The 19011-nt window shown below is 40.1% G+C and overlaps 1 protein-coding gene across 2 annotated transcripts in view; it reads left to right on the top strand.

Moving 5' to 3' along the window:
- The window catches only part of TTC17 (tetratricopeptide repeat domain 17), a 58857-nt gene that overhangs the window by 13079 nt on the left and 26767 nt on the right, over window positions 1-19011 (top strand). For both annotated transcript variants that reach the window (XM_048485187.1, XM_048485188.1), the window contains exons 5-16: window positions 955-1086; window positions 1402-1511; window positions 4220-4364; window positions 4690-4829; window positions 5218-5378; window positions 6617-6729; window positions 7520-7666; window positions 8153-8268; window positions 8589-8763; window positions 12282-12359; window positions 15025-15249; window positions 16805-16991. In XM_048485187.1, the coding sequence (XP_048341144.1) occupies window positions 955-1086; window positions 1402-1511; window positions 4220-4364; window positions 4690-4829; window positions 5218-5378; window positions 6617-6729; window positions 7520-7666; window positions 8153-8268; window positions 8589-8763; window positions 12282-12359; window positions 15025-15249; window positions 16805-16991 (1729 nt within the window). The remainder of the gene's footprint in view (window positions 1-954; window positions 1087-1401; window positions 1512-4219; window positions 4365-4689; window positions 4830-5217; window positions 5379-6616; window positions 6730-7519; window positions 7667-8152; window positions 8269-8588; window positions 8764-12281; window positions 12360-15024; window positions 15250-16804; window positions 16992-19011) is intronic.

A 19011-nucleotide genomic window follows, 5' to 3' on the forward strand; every position in this document is an offset into this window, starting at 1 on the left:
CTTGGCTGACAGAAATCCTTCTGTGAGCTATAATTCTTGGAGGCATCCAAGCAAGTGTGATCAACTCCTTTCATAGACATATGTCAGCAGCATTCAGCACAAAAATGCTTTTCAGTGGAGTTTTTTGTGATTCTTCGCACTCCCACAAGGAGCATAGCAACTCCCCACTTTTTCAAAACTTACACTAAGGACTTCAGGGCAGAAACTACATTGCTTGTTTGCACACCCTTGAGCAAGTCTTCTCTATTCTAGTGACTTTTTTGAATGGTGAATCCTCCACATCTCAGCCTTTGCAGTATTCAGAGACATGCTGTGACCTCCAGGTCCTGCGTGTGGCACTAAGCTGTTCAGATCTGGGTATACGCTGCATTTTTTAAGCTTGCTTTATATTTTATCTTTTGTCATGTACCTTTGGACATTTTAAGTAAATATTTTTAGCAGCACCTGGTGACACTCTTTAAAAATAATGTCAAAGGTATATCAGTATTTTCAAAAGAAAACCAGATACACTACATTAACTAAGGCCTCTTCATGGTAAGTATTTTGCCTGCATTAAACGTACTATCTGACTTATCAGGAATTCAACCTAATGTGTATTCATATCTTTTGAACCTCACAGGAAACAGGAGTGGGCAGAATTTAAGATGTAAAAGTACCAGGCAGTTTTTGTGGACTAATGTAGCATTTTCTGGGACCCTTATAAAGAATGTTGAACCTAGATGGATGTTAATTTCTTGTATCAAAGAACTTAATCAGGAGTGGATACTAAGGATCACTTCATGCAATTTGGCAATTTCTTGAGTGTTAAAAAAAACCCCTTGAATATGTTCTCTTGTACTATTAAAATATGTTAATGGGCAACAGCAATTCTAATAAGATGAAACTGAGGTCTTGACACTAGAGAATCTCATTGTGTGTTCCAGATCACTTACTTTTCTCTTCCTCCCAATCTAGGGTATTCAAGAAAGAGTTAATCTTTCAGCACCCTTGCTATCAAAAGAAGATCCTATATTTACTTACTTATCCAGACTGCTAGGAAGAAGCATCGAAGAGATAGGTCATCGCATTTATGATGGGCTCATGAAGGTATGATTACAGTGACCACCTTAATCATTTTCCTAGAAGTACCAAAACAGCATGAATGTACTAGATGTACAAAGACTTGTTCAAATGCTATATATGTACTCATTGCATGAAAACATTCCAACTGGTCAAAGATGTGCTAGTAGAATGTAACAGGCTGACTCATTTCATTAATGATAGGAAGTCCATTTTTATTTTTCTGGCCTTCATGGTTACCGTATACTGTAAAAGCCAGAAAAGTGGAGTGTGTTCTGAATCTGTTTTCAATTTCCTCTACACAAGGATTTAGCATTTGTTTTTGGTTTTTTATTGTTACAGAACTCATCTTCTTGGGTATTGTATAACATGGCTTCCTTCTATTGGCGAATAAAGAATGAGCCATATCAGATGGTGGAGTGTGCTATGCGGGCACTCCATTTTTCTTCAAGGTGAGGCCGTCTCCATGCAGCAGGGAAATGGCTTGCACAAGCAGCATAATACCACACATTGTATAGATGAAAATTAAATTGATCAAAATTTGCTGTCTTGTCCAGTCTAGATTGGATATGCAACTCTGTTTGTGATTCGCAGTTTAACTTCCATATTTCATGTAGTTGTCTCAGCTTAAGCCTACGGAAGGGCTAAATGTTTAGCATATGTTGTAAACTAACCTGAAACAAATCACAGTGGACATTTTATGCTAACTGTAAAACTTATACCAAGGTGTGTCACTGATACCAGATTTTAAATGTTTTCTTTGCCAGGAACAAAGTCACTTTGGCCCTGGCAAAGGGAACATTTCAAATCTGGCATAAGTTACATACCCCAGAATAAGCTTTACAATTAAATCTACTTACCAGTGAAACGTGAACAATTGGAATGAATCTGGGCCCTTAAAATAGCAGAGCAAAGCTTTGCATTGGCACAGTTATTGAGAAAATGTATTTCTGCTGTGTGAGGCTATCGAAAGCCATGGGTGTTTGATTAGTTGACTACTTCCATTTGCTACACTGTAATATCGTATGGAATTTGTAAACCTGTATTTCATGAGTAACTTTTGTATCTTACACATATTTTTTATTTGTAACATTGTTGAAAAAGGTAATTTGCAAATCTATAAATCCTTTATAGAAAAAGTCGACATAGTTAGAACTGGTATAGTTCTGTTAGACAAATGTGTGCATTATGAACCTATATTCCTATATATTAGAACAAGAAGAGGCAGAACATAGATTATGGTTCACTGGAGGATCATCTAGTGGCTTCTGATTAGTAGGATTCTTGCAAAGAATACTGGACAAAGTAAAATTTGATTCTATGTCCCAATGCCCTCCTGTTTGTGTTTTTAAACAAGGGTGATTACTCAGGATCTCTTAATGTCCATTTATTATGCATTTCAAGGCTGTGTGGCAGTATAGCAACAGTGCTAGCATTTTGTACTAGCACTGGCAAGCCCTAGGTTCAAATTCCCACTCAGGCTTCAAATTCACTTGGTGGCCTTTCAGAATCAGTATCTCTCTTCCCCTCCTTCCCTGAGCTGATAACATAGTTAGGATATATATGCTGATCTCCTTAAAAATAAGGCAGGATAAAATTGTATTAGACAGACTGTTCCTTTATAAAGTATAAACTATATTAGTGGGGTATGGAATTTTGGTTAAAAAGTGGGGGAACATAAAGCTGAAATCAGCCTACCTTAGCTGTGGAGTTGAGAAACTGACCAATTCAGAACCATAGTAACTGAGTCTTTAAACTATTCTCTACACCAAGGATTAAAATGTGCTGCAACAAGACCTGTTATGAAATATTGTTCATACATATGTCTTGTCTTGATATATATCCAAAATATATACACTGCCAAGCTTAGGCCTGAATTGCTGCCTTCCCTACTATTCAGAATGAGCCCTGTGATTGTTGTGTGTGTGTATTGTGGTTTCAAGTCTCAGCCCACTTACGGCAACCCCATAGGGTTTTCAAGGCAAGAGACATGCAGAGGTAGTTTGCCATTGCCTGTCTTATGTTATGCGCCTCGTATTCCTTGAAAGTCTTCTATCCAGGTTCAGGGCTGAGAGTGTGACTGGCCCAAGGTCATCCAGCAAGTTTCCATGGCAGAGTGGGGATTCAAACCTGGGCTTTTTCAGATCTTAGTCTGACAACTTAACCAGTACACCACGCTGGATTGTCTCCTTTGGATTGTTATACAACTGTCTCCTTTGGATTGTTATACAACTGTTATTATTTTGCTACAAAAAAGTTGTGGAGTAATAAATCAAGGCACCGTTTTAGGATTTAGTAAGCTGGGGGGTTTTTTGTGTTAGTTTTGTGTGGTTTTATTTCAATAAGGCATTTCCCATGACCTCACAAAGTCAGAGAGCCAGGGTAGTATAATGGTTAGAGGTCAGATTAGGATCTGAAGTCTCAGGTTCTAACCTCCGCTCTGCCATGAAACTTACTGGGTAATCTTGGACCAGTCACTCACTCTCAGCCTGAGATACCTTACAGGGATGTTTTCAGGATAAAATGGAGGAGAGGAGAATGATGTGAGCCACTTTACGTTCCTAGTGAGGATAAAGCTGAAATAAATTGGCAAATGTTTGATAAAATTAGGTGTATTGAAACCTTGTTTCAGATGGATTGTTTTATGTCTGAAATTGTAGTTCTGTGACCAAAGAAAGTTGATAAAGTGCAAAGAGTACAATGGAACTATTAAGTATTTTAAAAACTTGTCTAATCCACCTGCTTTCTACAGGGTAGTTTTGTCCAGGTGATTTTTCAAATATATTTTAACTTAATGTGGTTTGTAAATCATAAAGCAGTCATACCAAAGTGTGACATTAGGAGACAAAGAACTCTTTCAAATGGAGCCAGATCCGTGGCTCTACAAGCACCTTGTCTAAAGCCTTGTCTGGTACCTTGTCTAAAGTCTATCTTAGCACAGACTCAGGGAAGCAACTTCCCAGTTCTGACATCTTGGCTTCCTCTAGAGCCGTGGTGGCAAACCTTTGGCACTCCAGATGTTATGGACTACAATTCCCATCGCCACCACTACTCTAGAGGGATGCCAGAGAACAAACCTAGAGCTTCAACGTTTCAGCTTCATTGGGAAAGCCCTTTTTGATAGTGATTCAGAAACAACTTGTTCTTTCCTCTCTTTCAGGCACAATAAAGATGTTGCACTGATAAACCTGGCAAACGTGTTGCACAGAGCACACTTCTCAGCTGATGCAGCCATCGTGGTCCATGCTGCTCTGGATTACAGTGATGTCTTCACTAGCTATTATACTTTGGGAAACATATATGCAGTAAATACAATCTTTTCAATGGTTGCATCATCTCTATAATGGTTGCATCATGTTACTTAGTTCTGTCATGCAGTAAGAACAGGCACGCTTTAAGGGTGCGAGTGACGGGATCCTTTGCAGAGGAACTGATCTTTCAGCTGACAGACAACTTTTTATCTGAGGCATTTGTTTGAGAGTTTGACTAAAGTAACTAATATATTACACATAATTCGACTTTTTGAGCAATCCCCTGATGAAAATAGTAATTGCTGTAAAAAAGCTCAAAAGTAATATTTTATTGCTCACGGAATGTGCTAACATCCCTTTTTTCTTAATCCTTTTCCAGATGCTTGGGGAATACAACCACTCAGTACTATGTTATGATCATGCTTTACAGGCCAAACCAGGGTTTGAGCAAGCAATAAAAAGGAAGCATGCTGTCCTATGTCAGCAAAAGCTCGAACAGAAACTTGAGGCCCAGCATAGGTAGGTAATGGAAAGTGTCAAACCACACCCAATTTATGGTGACCTGATAGGGTTTTCAAGGTATGAGACAAACATAGGCAGTTTGCCATTGCCTGACAACCTTGGACTTCCGTGATGGTTTCCAATCCAAGTATTAACCAGGGCCAAACCTACTTCGCTTCTCAGATTTAAGAGGTTGAGCTAACCTGGGCCTTCCAGGTCAGAGTGTAGGCATGTAGTACATCCTCTCAAAATTCAAGCAAGCTATAACTCCATTCTGCCTAGTTAAAACATTGTAAAGAATTAACAGAAAGCAAATCACAACCTCTATGAAGCTAGAGCTAATGTATATTCATCAGAAAATAATGTTTAAAACACCTTGAACTCAATTCTCTTTGACATTTTTAAGATCACTTCAGCGAACCTTAAATGAACTGAAGGAATATCAGAAGCAGCATGACCATTACTTGAGACAACAGGAGATCTTAGAAAAGCACAAGCTGATTCAGGAAGAGCAGATCTTGAGGAACATCATCCATGAGACACAGATGGCAAAAGAAGCACAGCTGGGTACTTGTCACATTACAACATTCTTTAGCCATTTTGAAAAATGTCCACATGGTCCATGAAGGAATGCTGCTTTTATATGGAACCTGTGCTTTTTGATAAATGACAGATAGTATTCTATTGAGCGGGATATTAACTGGAGAAATATTCCAGTTCAAGAATTGTTTGATCTATTTGCATTTCAGTAAGTTCTACACAGAGCCTGTGAGTGATGTCCTGTTAAACTTCCATGGTCAAGATCTGAAAGGCTATGTGTGAGCTTTTCAGCCTCTTTCATTTGGCAGCATTGGCCTGTGAACATTAATCCAAGCTTCCCCCAAAAGCTAGTGGGCATCCAGAGCAGCATTTTATTAGACATAAGGGGGTGGTAAAGATACAGTATACCGTTCAGTCACAACCGACTTAAAGCGATCCCATGAAGTTCCACCTCATTGATTTTCAGGCAAGAGATGAGTAGAGATGGTTTGTCATTGCCCAAATTGCAGCTGACCTACAGAGACCCCGCACGGTTTTGAAGGCAAGAGACATTCAGAGGTGGTTTGCCACTACCTGCCTCTGCATAACAGCCCTAGACTCCCTTGGTGGTTTTCCAGTCAAGCACTAACCAAGACTTGCTCTTCTTAGCTTCTCAGATTTGATGAGATCAGGTCTATTCAGATCAGGGCCAAAATATATGAAGTGTGCTTCTGACTCATTGTGAACTTATGAAGTTCCATCTGATGGGGTTTAAAACAAAAGAGATGAACGGAGCTGTACATATCAGCACTTGTCTTCCTTGGTGGTTTCCCGTCCAAATGTTGAGCTTAGCTTCAAAGCTCAGATTAAGTTAGTCTGACCTATTAGGACTGCTGTTGGAAGGAAAATTGGGTAGATGCCCTCTGTGTGCCCCAGTGTTTTGTATGCAACTACTAACCTATTTGGATGCTGGTCAATAAATAGAGGACATGGCGTGTTCTGAAATGGTAAAAATACATGAAATAGTTGCCTCTCAGATATATCTTAACTTTTCTCGTAGTGTTGCATCTTTTATCCAATAGTGTATGCACACAACTGAAACATAGGTAACAGGGTATTGAAATTCCTATGTTCTGTGAAGTTAGCTCAAGTAATAATACAGAAGTATCATTATAGATTAGACATTATGTTCCATTTGTGGACACTTTGGTTAAGCACTCACAGGTTTATGGCGCAGGCAACATATAATTAAATATGAACTTTTGTTTTATATTTATATCCTGCAGGAAACCATCAGATTTGTCGCTTGGGCAACCAGCAGCACAATTTGCATTGCCAGTGGGACCAACCTGTTCGCTATCATCGTGGTGATATGTTTGAAAATGTTGAATATGTTGAGGTTTGTTGTAGTGCAATGAGCTTTTTCTCTATGACCAAATTCTAGTTCATGGTGCTCCATGATAGTTCTTGGTGCTGAAATGGGCATCCCTTGACCATGCATAAAGTCTTGGGGTTTAAGGCTGATCTTGAAGTGTTCTGTACAACTATGCTCAGCACACAATGACTTAAATGTAGTTAGGCACTGTTCTTTGTATGCAATTGTAAATGATAGTATCCTTTGTGCAAAAATGTATTTAAGTTGTTCCTGGAAAAACAGAGCTCCTTTTCCATATCATAAGGACTGAACACTCTTCCACACTCTAACCAGGAAACCCTTTGTTGTCCAAAACAGAGATGATAAACAGATGCTGAGCTGAAATCGCTGTGTAACTTCCTTCCTCTTCCACTGGTGGAGCCTGGAATCCTTGTGAGAGTTACTCCTGCCATCAGCTCCTGAGCCAGGGCTATACTGAATATCTTGTACAGTCCATGTGTTTTGGGTGGAAGTCAGATCCCCAACGCATTCCGTTTGCTCCACACAAGTGGAGCATTTCAAGTGATCTACTTTTCACCTGCTGCTCAACAGCACCGCCTGTCTTCCTAAGGCAATAGTCCCCAATGTAGTGCATAAATCATTACTTGTTTGAAACTTTGTATGCACGCAGGTGTTTTCCTGAGTAGGCCAAAACTTGGCTGATGTTTCAGAACCATAAAATGACCTTGAACCTTGTTTTTAAAAAATTGGACTAAATAAAATGCTAGTATTTTAAAATGCACTGTTTATAGTAATTTTCATTTTCTTGGTTTAGTTTGGTGGTCGTGATTCAGTTTCAAGTATGACATCCATAAATGCTGACCTTCATACCAACCACAGCGACCTAAGCCGCTCCTTGGGATCGTCCCCTTTAGTCCATTCTGTATTCTCATTATGGGGTCTGGATTCTGATGCTTACAGGGTAAGTGTATAGTCCCTTGTTTCTGGAAAGAATGTAATAGCAGTCTTTTTGTTTCCTAATGGTGATATCTCATAGCAGAAGTATACAACTAACAGTATGTATATCCTAAGGCATGATACATTGAAACACAAAATAAGCTGCTTTGTATGTTTAAGGACAGCACATATGCTCTTCCCAATTGAACTCTTTATAACCTGTGCATCAGTCTCCATTCCAATATAATTATAACCTGCTGCAAAGTCCAGATGAAAACTGTGCTGAAATTCCGGCTCATACAGGTCAAAACTACAGAAATGATACCTGAAAAGTGATAAGGATTGGACTGTGACCATGCAGTTATCTTCATAAACTGTGGATGTTTAAATGCTTTGATTTTAGTGTACCTATATTTTGAATACCTTATCATAGCAGCTAGCTAATCAAAAGAGTAACAAAATGAGCAATGTTTTTGGCAATTGGAGGAAGCCTGTACTTTTTTTTGATTAGGAGAAGCAGAATATTCTGTGGCCTAAAAGATCAGATTGTAAAGAATCCTATCCAACCATTACCACCCCAGAGGAACTGCCAACCTATTTCCTGCATCCAGAAAAAAGGGGACAAAGGTAAGCATTTGGTCAATCCGAAAAGGGGGATTTAGCTGAAAACTTACTCACACTTGTGAGTAAATATTATTGAACCAACTGCTGCGTTCTTCTAAGTAAGCCTGTATAGTATCATACTACACAATATTCTTGTCATGGGTATTCAATAATATGGGGGAGAAAACAAAGTGAAAGTTATTGTGTACGTATGTGTGTGTTAACTGACAGCTAACACGGAGCACTGGTTCTGTGGCTGCTCTTTTTATGGGAATGTAGCCATGCTCTTGAGTGATAAAATCAGCCTGATTATATTCTTCTGTGTTGATTCCTGTCACTGTTAGGATCCCTTCAGTACTCATCAGCACAGAGGAGGATCATGCTGATACAGACATCCATGAACCAGATTGTTCTTCCGTTTCTGATGCCCAGGCTGTAGACTCATTCTCCTTGTTGGTGAAAGAACTATACAGTCACCTGCATCTGAAAGAAAATATGCCAGACAGTCATGCAAAGCAAGTAAGAAATGTGTGTTTTCAGTATGCGTCTCCTATATCCTGCAAGCAGCTGTTTCCAGTCTTGGAATGTTCTTAATAGCAAGAAGTCCTTCCACACAAAACCACATTTGGATATAATTCAATCAAGCAGCATCCTCTTTTACACTGAACAGATCCTTTCTGTTCCACGATATCCTGCGGGAGATCCCGCCTACTGGCGGCTCTTTTGATGAGCTGGTAGAGAGCTGGGATGCCAGGCTCTTTGAAGCCATCAAGGTTGTCACTCTGAGATACCTTCTCCTCGCCCATATCTATTCATCTCCTTGGTATACCGAAGAACTTTGTGGGCTGAACCGGGAGTTGAGATGGCTAGAGTGAGTGTGGCAGTGGGTTTGTGATGAGGGGACAAGATACTTGTATAGGATGCTTATGAGATTCTACGAGAGAGTTGTGAAGGAAGTGAAGAGGGTTTATTTTGCTTCCTCTATCACTACAGCGAGTTTGCGCCCCTCACAATTGTTTAGCTGGGTTTAGCTGAGTGTAGCTTGGACACTCACGACCTCTTCTATGGGTCCCAAATTAAAGGAATTGGCACTTAGCTGTGAGGCTTTTGTGACTTGCTTCACAGACAAAGTCTTGTCCCTCTGCCAAGCCCTTTCTGCCACTATTTGTACAGTAAAGGAACTGGAGGCCCCTTGGCTGTCTTTTGGTTTTCATCTGGACCACTTCAGCTTACTTGACCCGACAGATGTCGACAGGATGCCAGCAGCTGTATGATTTACCACGTGTTCTTTTCACCTATGCCCTTCCTGGCTGGTTAAGGCCAGTGGGAAGGAGCTTCAGAGCCACCTGTTGAGTGTCATCAATAACTCCCTTGAGCAAGGAGTTTTTCCAGGTCAGCTTAAAGAGGCAGTGGTCTTCCCGCTCCTGAAAAGTTCTCAGTTGGATCCGGGCAATTACTGCCCGAACCCATAGGTTCTGGGTAAGGTAATTGGGTGAGCGGTAGTGGTTCAGCTCCAGAAATTCCTGGATGACACAAACATTTTGGATCCCTTTCAGTCCGGCTTCCGCGTTGGCCATGGGACTGAGACAGTACTGGTCGCTGTCGTGGACGAACTCCAATTCCTCCTGGGCAGAGGCAATTCGGCGCTGATGGTGTTACTAGATCTCACCGCAGCATTCGATATGGTAGATCACAACCTTTTGATCCACCTGGATATTGGAGTCCAGGGGTCAGCCTTGTCTGGGCTGACCTCCTTTCTCTGAGATTGGGTTGTGCAGGTGGCATTGGGGGGAGTGGACTCCAGGCATCATCCCATATATTGTGGGGTGCCGCAGGGGGCGATCCTCTCTCCAATGCTTTTTAACATCTACATGCACCCTCTGGCGGGGTTGGTTCGGAGTTTTTGGCTGCAGTGTCACCAATATGTGGATGCCATTCAGCTCATATTCATGATGGAGGACCACCTGTCTTCAGCCCCTGGAGCTCTCCAGCATTGTTTAGAGGCCGTTGCTGGTTGGTTGAGAACAAGTCAGCTGAAGCTAAATCCAGCAAAGATGGAGGTCCTGTAGCTGGGCCAGGAGGAGAGGCTGGTGGACTTTTGCCTGCCTACGCTGGACGGCGAGGCTTTACATCTAGCCTCGTCTGTCAGTAGCCTGGGAGTGACCCTGGACCCAGCGTTATCACTGGAGGCCCAGGTCACCTAGGCAGCCCGAGTGGCTTTTTATCACCTGCAGCAGGCACAGCAACTGACCCCATACCTCTCCCATTCCGATTTGGCCATAGTGTTCCATGCAATGGTCACCTCCAGATTGGATTACTGTAGCTCACTTTACGCTGGCCTGTCTTTGGCTGTGATCCAGAAACTTAAACTTGTCCAACATGCGACAGCCAGGCTCCTTATAGGAGCATCCAGCCGGGACCGGATTACACTGCTAGTCAAGAGACATAACAGGGTTGGAAAATTAAAGGAACATGGTAGTACAAAGTGATATTGTCACAAATAACAACTCAAATCCTGATTCAAACCCCAGCTTGTTTGAAAAGTTCTAAGTTTAACTAGCCACTTAGCCTCTTCTCTAAGCAAAATTTGGGGCACATTTTCCAAAATGTGCTTGGAATAATGATTATACAAAACCAGAAACCTCAGGTCTCTGTATGATTTTTATGCATGTAATGTTGAACTGAAGGTTCATCAACCTTTTTTAATCTGATGTTGGAGGAATGTTCCAAAATCCTCTGTTTTACTGGTCTACGAGTGAACCCAATGTAGAAGATTTGACAGGAATCCTTGGTATTACAATTGGAAAAATGATTGATAATGTGTCTGGATTTAATGAAAGGATGGACACATTCTTGAGTAGAAATGTCTAAATCACACGCCCTGTAATATCCACAAGCGTAAATTTTCTGTCTGTTAATGTTGTTCATGTATTGCATTATTGTTTCCATTATTTATATTTGGGTTGTTGGATATAGTGTTTTTAATCATTTCTAATAAAGCACCAGGTTTGTTTCCCTGCTTCTCCGCGTGAAGCCTGCTGGTAACCTGGGCTAGTCCAGGGGTCTGCAGGGGGTGATGGGATTTGTAGTTCATGAACATCTGGAGAGCCGCTGGTTGCAGACCCCTGGGCTAGTCAGAGTTCTCTCTGATCTTTCTCAGCCCTACCTACCTTACAAAGTGTCTGTTGTGGGGAGAGGCAGAGATGGAGTTTATAAGCCACCTTGAGACTCCCTACAGTGGAGAAAAGCAGGGTATAAATCCAAATTCTTTCTTCTGCTGTTGTCTTCTGCAAGCATATTCAATTCACAGTGTATTAGTATGATAGCTAAAAAGCTAAGCTACTAATCAGGAAGCCCCTATTTCAAATCCTTTGCCATTAGGTAAAGCTCTTTAACTCATTGTCACCTGCCAATCTGCGATGTAATAGAATTTGACCTACTTTGCCAGATTGTAAGGATTACAGCAAGTTTGTGCTTAACAAAGCACTTTTAACCTCTATAGTGTTTATACTAAGTACCATTTTCCCCAACCCCAAATAAGTGAAAGGATCAACCACTGCTTAAGTCACTTAGAGTATATTTTGTCCGCTTTGAATTGGTGGTGGTGGGAATAACTTGCTACATCTTTCTCTATTGTCTAATGCCAACTGTTAGGGTTTCATGCAACAAAACGGAGACACTCAGGTTCTAGCACAGTTTTTTACTTCCTTGCCATCTATTATACTGCTAGAATAGCATCATAAACTATTCTCTTTCAGCATAACCTGCTACCACTTTTATATGTTTTACTCTCTGGGTTAGACTTCATCGATGCCAAGCTTATGAAATTAATGTAGCAGTTTTGGGTTGGTTTTTTTTCTAATTTAGTATTACCCATTTAGCCACAATCTTGAGAACATGTGCTTTGTCAGCTTTTCACTTTGTGATAAAAATCCAGTCATCTCTCAGGACAGTAAATCTGAATAGCCAAGTTGGCTTTTTTGCATTATTTTTACACTTCCGATTAGGATTTTCAGTGTTCTTTCTGTATTGTTTAGATCTTATACTCTCGTTTCAACAATCAGTTGTCTTCCCAGCAGCAAATAGGATCGTTTATCTATCATGCCATTGTAAAGGTAAGTGCACTCTAGTTAATGCAATGTGTACTTTGAGTACACAGCATTTTTGTCAGCGTTCCTAAGACCCATAATCTATATTGAAGCAAGTATCTGTTTTGTAATTTAAGGCATTCTACTTATTTATTTTCATTTAAACAACAAATAAGCGGGATGAGTGAGAAATGTTAGTTGATAATGCATGGAAAAATGCTAACTGGGTCAAATGTTATAGCCTCCATGAAAGACAATTATTGAGGCCATATAGTAGAACTGAGACAAAAGTATGGTCTCCTGCTCACATCCAGATGGTGGGATCCTGTGGATTCATTCTGCTGATGGTGGTGCTTTCCTCCCCTGCTAGTAGCCATCCCAGACATACCAGGGTTGTAAAAATAAAGTAATGGAGAGGAGAACAGTGTAAGCCACTTTGGGAGACAAGGGCTGAGTGTAAATGAACTATATAAATAAATAAAACAAATACGTTTTTCCTCTGGTGGCCCGAGGAAAACACCTTTATTAGGTGATAGCAAAGCTTTGTATGCCAGAGGAAAACACCTTCATTTAGCAAAACAGACCCAGTATTTACAATGAAAATTTTAGTGTTCACAGTAGGAGGGTGACTAGATGCTCAACTCATTTCAAGCAAACTGTGGCATAATTGAAAATACATTGGTGATTGAGCCATCTGGGGATACGGAAGGCTGTGGAGCAGCAGATTACAGACCAATATTCCTCTTACACAGTACAAATAAAATTGCTTTGTATATCTAGCCTGCAGTTGGGGAAAATCTTACAAAATGTTACTGTTACCAATATTAAATACTGTCCAGAGTAAAAAAAAATACAGTGCTAAGTAAGCAGTGCATTCCAAAGCTGGTATACCCTTTTAAACCCAATGATTTCAAAAGACTTTAATGGGCATACTTCTGTTAGCATTGTCCTGTTGATTTTTTCATTGTTTTATTGCTGCTTCTAATGCAAGGAATATCAAACAGCATAATGGAAGCATGGCAGATATTCTACTCTGAGTGTAGATTTCATTCTCTCCAGCTGAAGTCTCAAGCTCAAGTGGACAATAGACCTGTATAAAAGGCAAAAAGCATTGTCCTGAGTCCTAATACCATTGAGTTTGATGCAAGTAGGTCACTGTTAAAGGAGGAAGGATCATTCAATGGGAGTGTGACATTCTTGGAACTACTATTTTTCCTTGTTTATAATGTTAAGACTTTATTAAAAGCAGCCATAGGCCAGTGTTCATAAAGCACATTGAAGGATCTTGCCATTAGGTAAGAGGAAGAATGGAATAAACTTTTTCTGGTTCCGGCATTTCCCTGTTAATGACTGTAAGTTTGGCAAACTCAAATATGGCTGCACTGCTCCTTCAGTCTTACTAGCAAAAGGCTTGTTCAGGTGGCAGAGAGCTGGAGGGAATCTTTTCTCCAACTGCACAGTGCTTTTCTATACCATACCCTCATTCATGCCAGACCGAGCAAGGGGACAAGGCCAGACCTACTTTTTGAACATAATTTCTAGGTATTGAACACGATTTCTAGGCTATAAAGAGGTGGTGCAGAATTGTCACCTATTGCCAGTGTGGAAATTGCCTTTGTAAAAAATGAAATACAGACATGTATCTGTAAAAAAAAAAAATGGTTCCAATGCCATAGGACAAAAACATCTACAGCTTATCAAAATATTAATCAAATCCTAAAAGCACAATATTTGAATCTCTTATTTATTGTCTCCAGTATTACAAAGCACAAATAATACTTTTGACGACCCCCCCCCCCCGGCCCAAAAAAGCCCCATTAATTAGTTTCAGTTAAACTGTGTAGTTTTATAATTGATCCAGAGACAGTTTTCCCTCACCTGGCAAATAGTTTTACTGTTAGTTCAACATAGCTAAAAATAATTTTGAAGTCCCTATTTTGTCATGCTGTGGAATAAGTTTAAAAATGTAAGAATTCTGTGCATTTTCAGCATTTCTGAAGAAAGTTGAGAAGATCTGATCTACTTATGGCTTTGTCTCATAGTTTCTTATCAGATCTTTATCTTGATATCAGTATGAAGGCACTTTGAAATCTTGCCTAGTCCTCTGATTGGCCAAGAAAAACAGTCAGTTCAAGGAAAACAGCTTCTGTCAACACCTTCCCATCTGACCATTCAGCTACCCCTGTCAAAATAGTTAATCTTATATGAGTATTCCTTTTCCAGATCTTACAGTTTGATGAGAAATATTTGAAGGGCAGATTTTGTCCCTATTGAATGCATTGTCCAAGAGTAGGGCTTTATTTTCCCCACAGAATGAATAATAGTGGATTATGCATGCCGGAAAAAGTAAAGATATGTATTCGAAAATTCCATTTCTGGAGTTAAACCTCCTCCCTGTTATTTGCATCACTTGTAATCAGTCATGTGCCTCTGTTTAATGCCTGTGTTGTAATTCTTAGTCATATTAGAGTATGACATTAGCACAGTGACATTTTGGGAACTGGATTCCTTTAGAGTGTGCAGTTTTTTCTTCTGTATTCGTTGTCCTCTAATAACAATTGCTAAGTATGTTCTATATTTGGTAAGCTGTAGCATCTAAAGGAGCATTTAACCACTAATTCTGCAAAGGTGAATGTGAAAGTGATATGAATAACATTTCCCCCTATTTCTTATGTTTGTTTTTACATTTCAGGCAAGGGATCCCTTATGGCTAGTTCTCAATGAAGCTGGCCTTTACTGGCGTGCATTTGGAAATGGCACCTTTGCCTTCACTTGCTTACGAAAAGCACTGAATCTGACTCCACATGAATTCCAAGATATTCCTTTAGTAAATCTAGCAAACCTTCTGATTCATTATGGTCTTCACTTGGATGCCAGTAAGCTTCTTCGAAAAGCTTTAGCCATCAATGGCTCAGAGGTGAGGCATTTGCCCTGAAGTGCATCAGCAACAAAGAAGTGTATTCCCTGTCCTCAATTTGTTTGTTCTTAAGACAGTCAAGGGTCAAATAGGATAATTGTGCTGGTTTGTTAGATTTGAACCCTACGTTTACAGTTTATCAATGCTAGGATTGACCGGGAACTGAATATCAGTCGAAATATCAGCTTAATTTAAAAGTAAACATAGGCAATGCACTTGGTTGTCTTCCTAATCAGATAATTGAAGAGTGGTCAAAGGAACATTAACAGTGAGAAATAGGATCACGCTGCATTACTGGCAGAAAATAGTTAAGATCTGAAATGACTACTTATGAAGGTTAAAGCAGAAAATGCCCAAGCAAGATTACAGCTGAACATCAAGAAGATAAAAGTAATGACTGCTGAGGAATTACACAACTCTAAGGTTGACAATTAAGAAATTGAAAATGTTAAAAGATATTCTATTCCTTGGCTCTGTCATCAACCCAAATTGAGACTGCAGCCAAGAAATCAGGAGATTGATACTGGGAAGCTTTTGACCAGTTAGGGGAAAAGGGAAAATCAGTAAACCTTTCTGGCTGGTCAGAAGCCTTCCATGGGGCTGAATGGACTTATGCCCTTTCAGGTAGCATAACTCAGGGCACCGGTCGCAGCACCTGCAGCCAGAAAACCCAGGTAGGAGCCGACTGTCATTGATTCCTCCCCCAGGAACTCCCCATCCCCCCCCCCACATACACTGGTGTCCATTTGAACACCAACATAAGGCAGAATACTAGCTGCCCTTCCAGATTAGCATATATGATTGGCCTGGATTCTCCCAGTATTCATCAAAGCTTAAGTAGAGAAAGGAAAATTCTCTACAGATAACATTAAGCATGCTGAAATCAACAGGCGTAAGTTTGCTAGCCCTGCCAATGTGTAATTACCTTTTCATAAGCAGAGTCTCCATAATTAGGAGGAACACTGCTTTTTCAAATTTTCCTGGTCACCGAGATGGAGACTGTGCAGACACACTTCCTACATGCATAGATGCTATGTTAATTAACCGAGAATCTCACAGAACCAGCTTATTTGTTCCTGCCCCCCCTCTATATGCACTATATATAACATATATTGGATATATACATATCCATATAACTATATATAACATCTATTGGGGCACAGTTGCTTAAATGGATGAGTAGCAATCGTAAAGAGGATGCAACTTAGTCCTCTGGTATCTTAGAACTTTTCAATAGTATATTTATAGTTTTGATTTAAAGGCAGCATTGTAGGACAATATTGATATTTACAATTTATTATATGTGTTTACATTTGAAACTGGGATATGGAAAATGAAATATAAAATTCCCAGGTTTTTTTGGTTCCTGAACCACTGCATAGGATTTCTTTTCTAGTTCCTAACACTGTCAGATTGTCGAAAAGCGTTGGAGCATTTTTTCCAACACTCAGTCGGGGAAGTTAAAAATCTGATCATTTGTCAAGGTGTGCGAATGAACAGTTCTGGCCTTCGCTTCTTTCTGTGCTGATGTAAGTTCCCTTTTCCTTTTTTTTAGCCACTGACTTTCTTGAGCTTAGGAAATGCCTGCTTGGCTTTGAAGAATGCTAGTGGGGCATTGCAGGCTTTCCGGAATGCCTTGGACCTTGCCACTGAATGTCTGGAGTGTGAGAAGAGCCTGAAGCTGATCCGCTGCTTGCAGTTCTATCCTTTTTTGTACAACATCACCACATCATCCTGCAGTGGTAAGCGGCTGCTAAATAAGTCCTCAAAGCAATGCAAGGATCCCCACAGAAATTGGATGTAAGGATTCCCACAGATTCCCACCTTTCACTGATAAGCAGATTTTCCACTGTTCTATTTTTTCTAATATAAATCGCTGTCCCACCTTCCGTTTTGAAGCTTTTGGGGATTTGTTAGGCTACCTTTATATTTTCCACAGGCAAGCAAATAGCCCTGGAAGATTTATAACAAGGAGGGCATGGGGATAAATGTTTAAACCCACTTTTGCCCAGCTGTCTAAAAATTCATGTACAGAGATGGGAGAATCACAAATCTTTGTCTCAATGGTTTCATTCTAAGAGTCTGTAACCTCTTTCTGTGGGTTCTGTGGGGCAGTACTTGGAAGGAGTTGCAAAGAACTAAGTTTAAACAAAAACAGTTTACTTCTCTTAACAAATAACACTTTTAAAACATTTAACATTTACACTTTACAGTCCTGTTAAGTTTGCATTTTCGAGTCCTTATATTTACGGTCTACTGATTTTGCCAAGTCCAATTCTTCTTTGCTGGTGGTTGGTTTTGAAGACTTCAGAGGCTTGGTGAACGGGATTCAAGGTGTTGAAGGTTCCCAGAAAACTCTCAGCATTTACATACACAAAAACCCTGAAACAATAAATTCTAATGTTTACAATATAGCAAAAAAATAAAAATAAACTCCCTTCCCACTAGTTCCCCACAACATTGCAGTTACCTTAAACAAGGTGTTAAGGGCTTAATAAAATCAATCAAGGTCCCAGCCTGGTAGCCTTGCTTCTTCCAACCTCATGAGTTCTGCAGCATTCTGCTTCTTTTCAGACTCCACCCCTTTCTGAGTCATGCCATTCTTACACAGGGGTTACAAGTCCACCTAGTGTCCAGCCATAACAACTTGTATTTTAGAGCATCTGTTTCCCTGTTCTTGCAAGTACCAAATATGTTCTACATGAAGTATGTAGTAAATGAGCTTAGAAGGGTGCATTTCTGCACAGGGTTGCGCTATAAAGATACCTACACAAGTGGGTCTCAAAATATACTCTGAATATTTGGTCCTCAGGGTTATTAAGAGGAACTAAAAGACACAGAAGTAGTAATGGAGCAAAGAGGCGACAAGTAGAAGAAATTAAAAGGGACTTTTAAAATCTGATTTCAGTGAAAACAGGCCCTACTGGTGGTGGGGAGGTCTGACCTGGAAATTTGAATGTGTCTTACCCCACCACTCCAGTCATCTTCAGAGGCCCTGCTTTGGGGGCCCCCACTATCTTATGCTAAACAGGTGGCAACCCTTCTTGATAAAGCCACCAAAACTCTGGAACTCCCTCCACAGGGCTTCCCTTTATCCATTTCCCTCTATCATTGTCCTTTGCCAGTGCAGGTGAAGATTTTTTGTTTTGCTTAATGTTGGCTCATTAACTCTCCTTGGTCCCCCTTCCTGTCTGTGTATCTGTTTCTGTGTTTGTGTTTATATGTTTTATTTATTTCAAGTATTTGATACATTTGTATTTGTGTTTCAAATACTGTCTTGATTGTTCGCCACCCTGGGGATCCTAGCTTGTATTGGAAGGTGGCATACAAATGTTCGAGACTTTTTCAAGATCGGATTAAAAAATTTCACCTGTGAATGTAATATTTCTAAAATAATACTTAGGGCAAATGCAATTTGTCTATCATACTGCTTGTTCTGCCCCCAAAACATGCATATTTGCAGCAGCTTAGTCCAGCATTGGTTGCTGAGGAAATTCCCAGCTCTTACCAGATGCTTTGAGCTCCATGTTAGGGAGTAACGTAATTGCTTAAAAAGTGGATCCAACAAAATTTTGCCTTATTTGTTTCTCTGAGACGCATGTAACAGCATCAGAATTATCCAATGCTTAACAAAAAGCAGAAATGATTTGGGGGTTTCCTGCCATTTTTTTAGTATTTAGTGTAAATATTTTTATATTGAGCATCAAATATTACCAAAAATGCTGCATTCACAATTCCATTTTCCTGCAAACTGATATGACC

Source organism: Sphaerodactylus townsendi, linkage group LG02, assembly GCF_021028975.2.
Source record: "Sphaerodactylus townsendi isolate TG3544 linkage group LG02, MPM_Stown_v2.3, whole genome shotgun sequence".
NCBI classification, from domain to species: domain Eukaryota; kingdom Metazoa; phylum Chordata; class Lepidosauria; order Squamata; family Sphaerodactylidae; genus Sphaerodactylus; species Sphaerodactylus townsendi.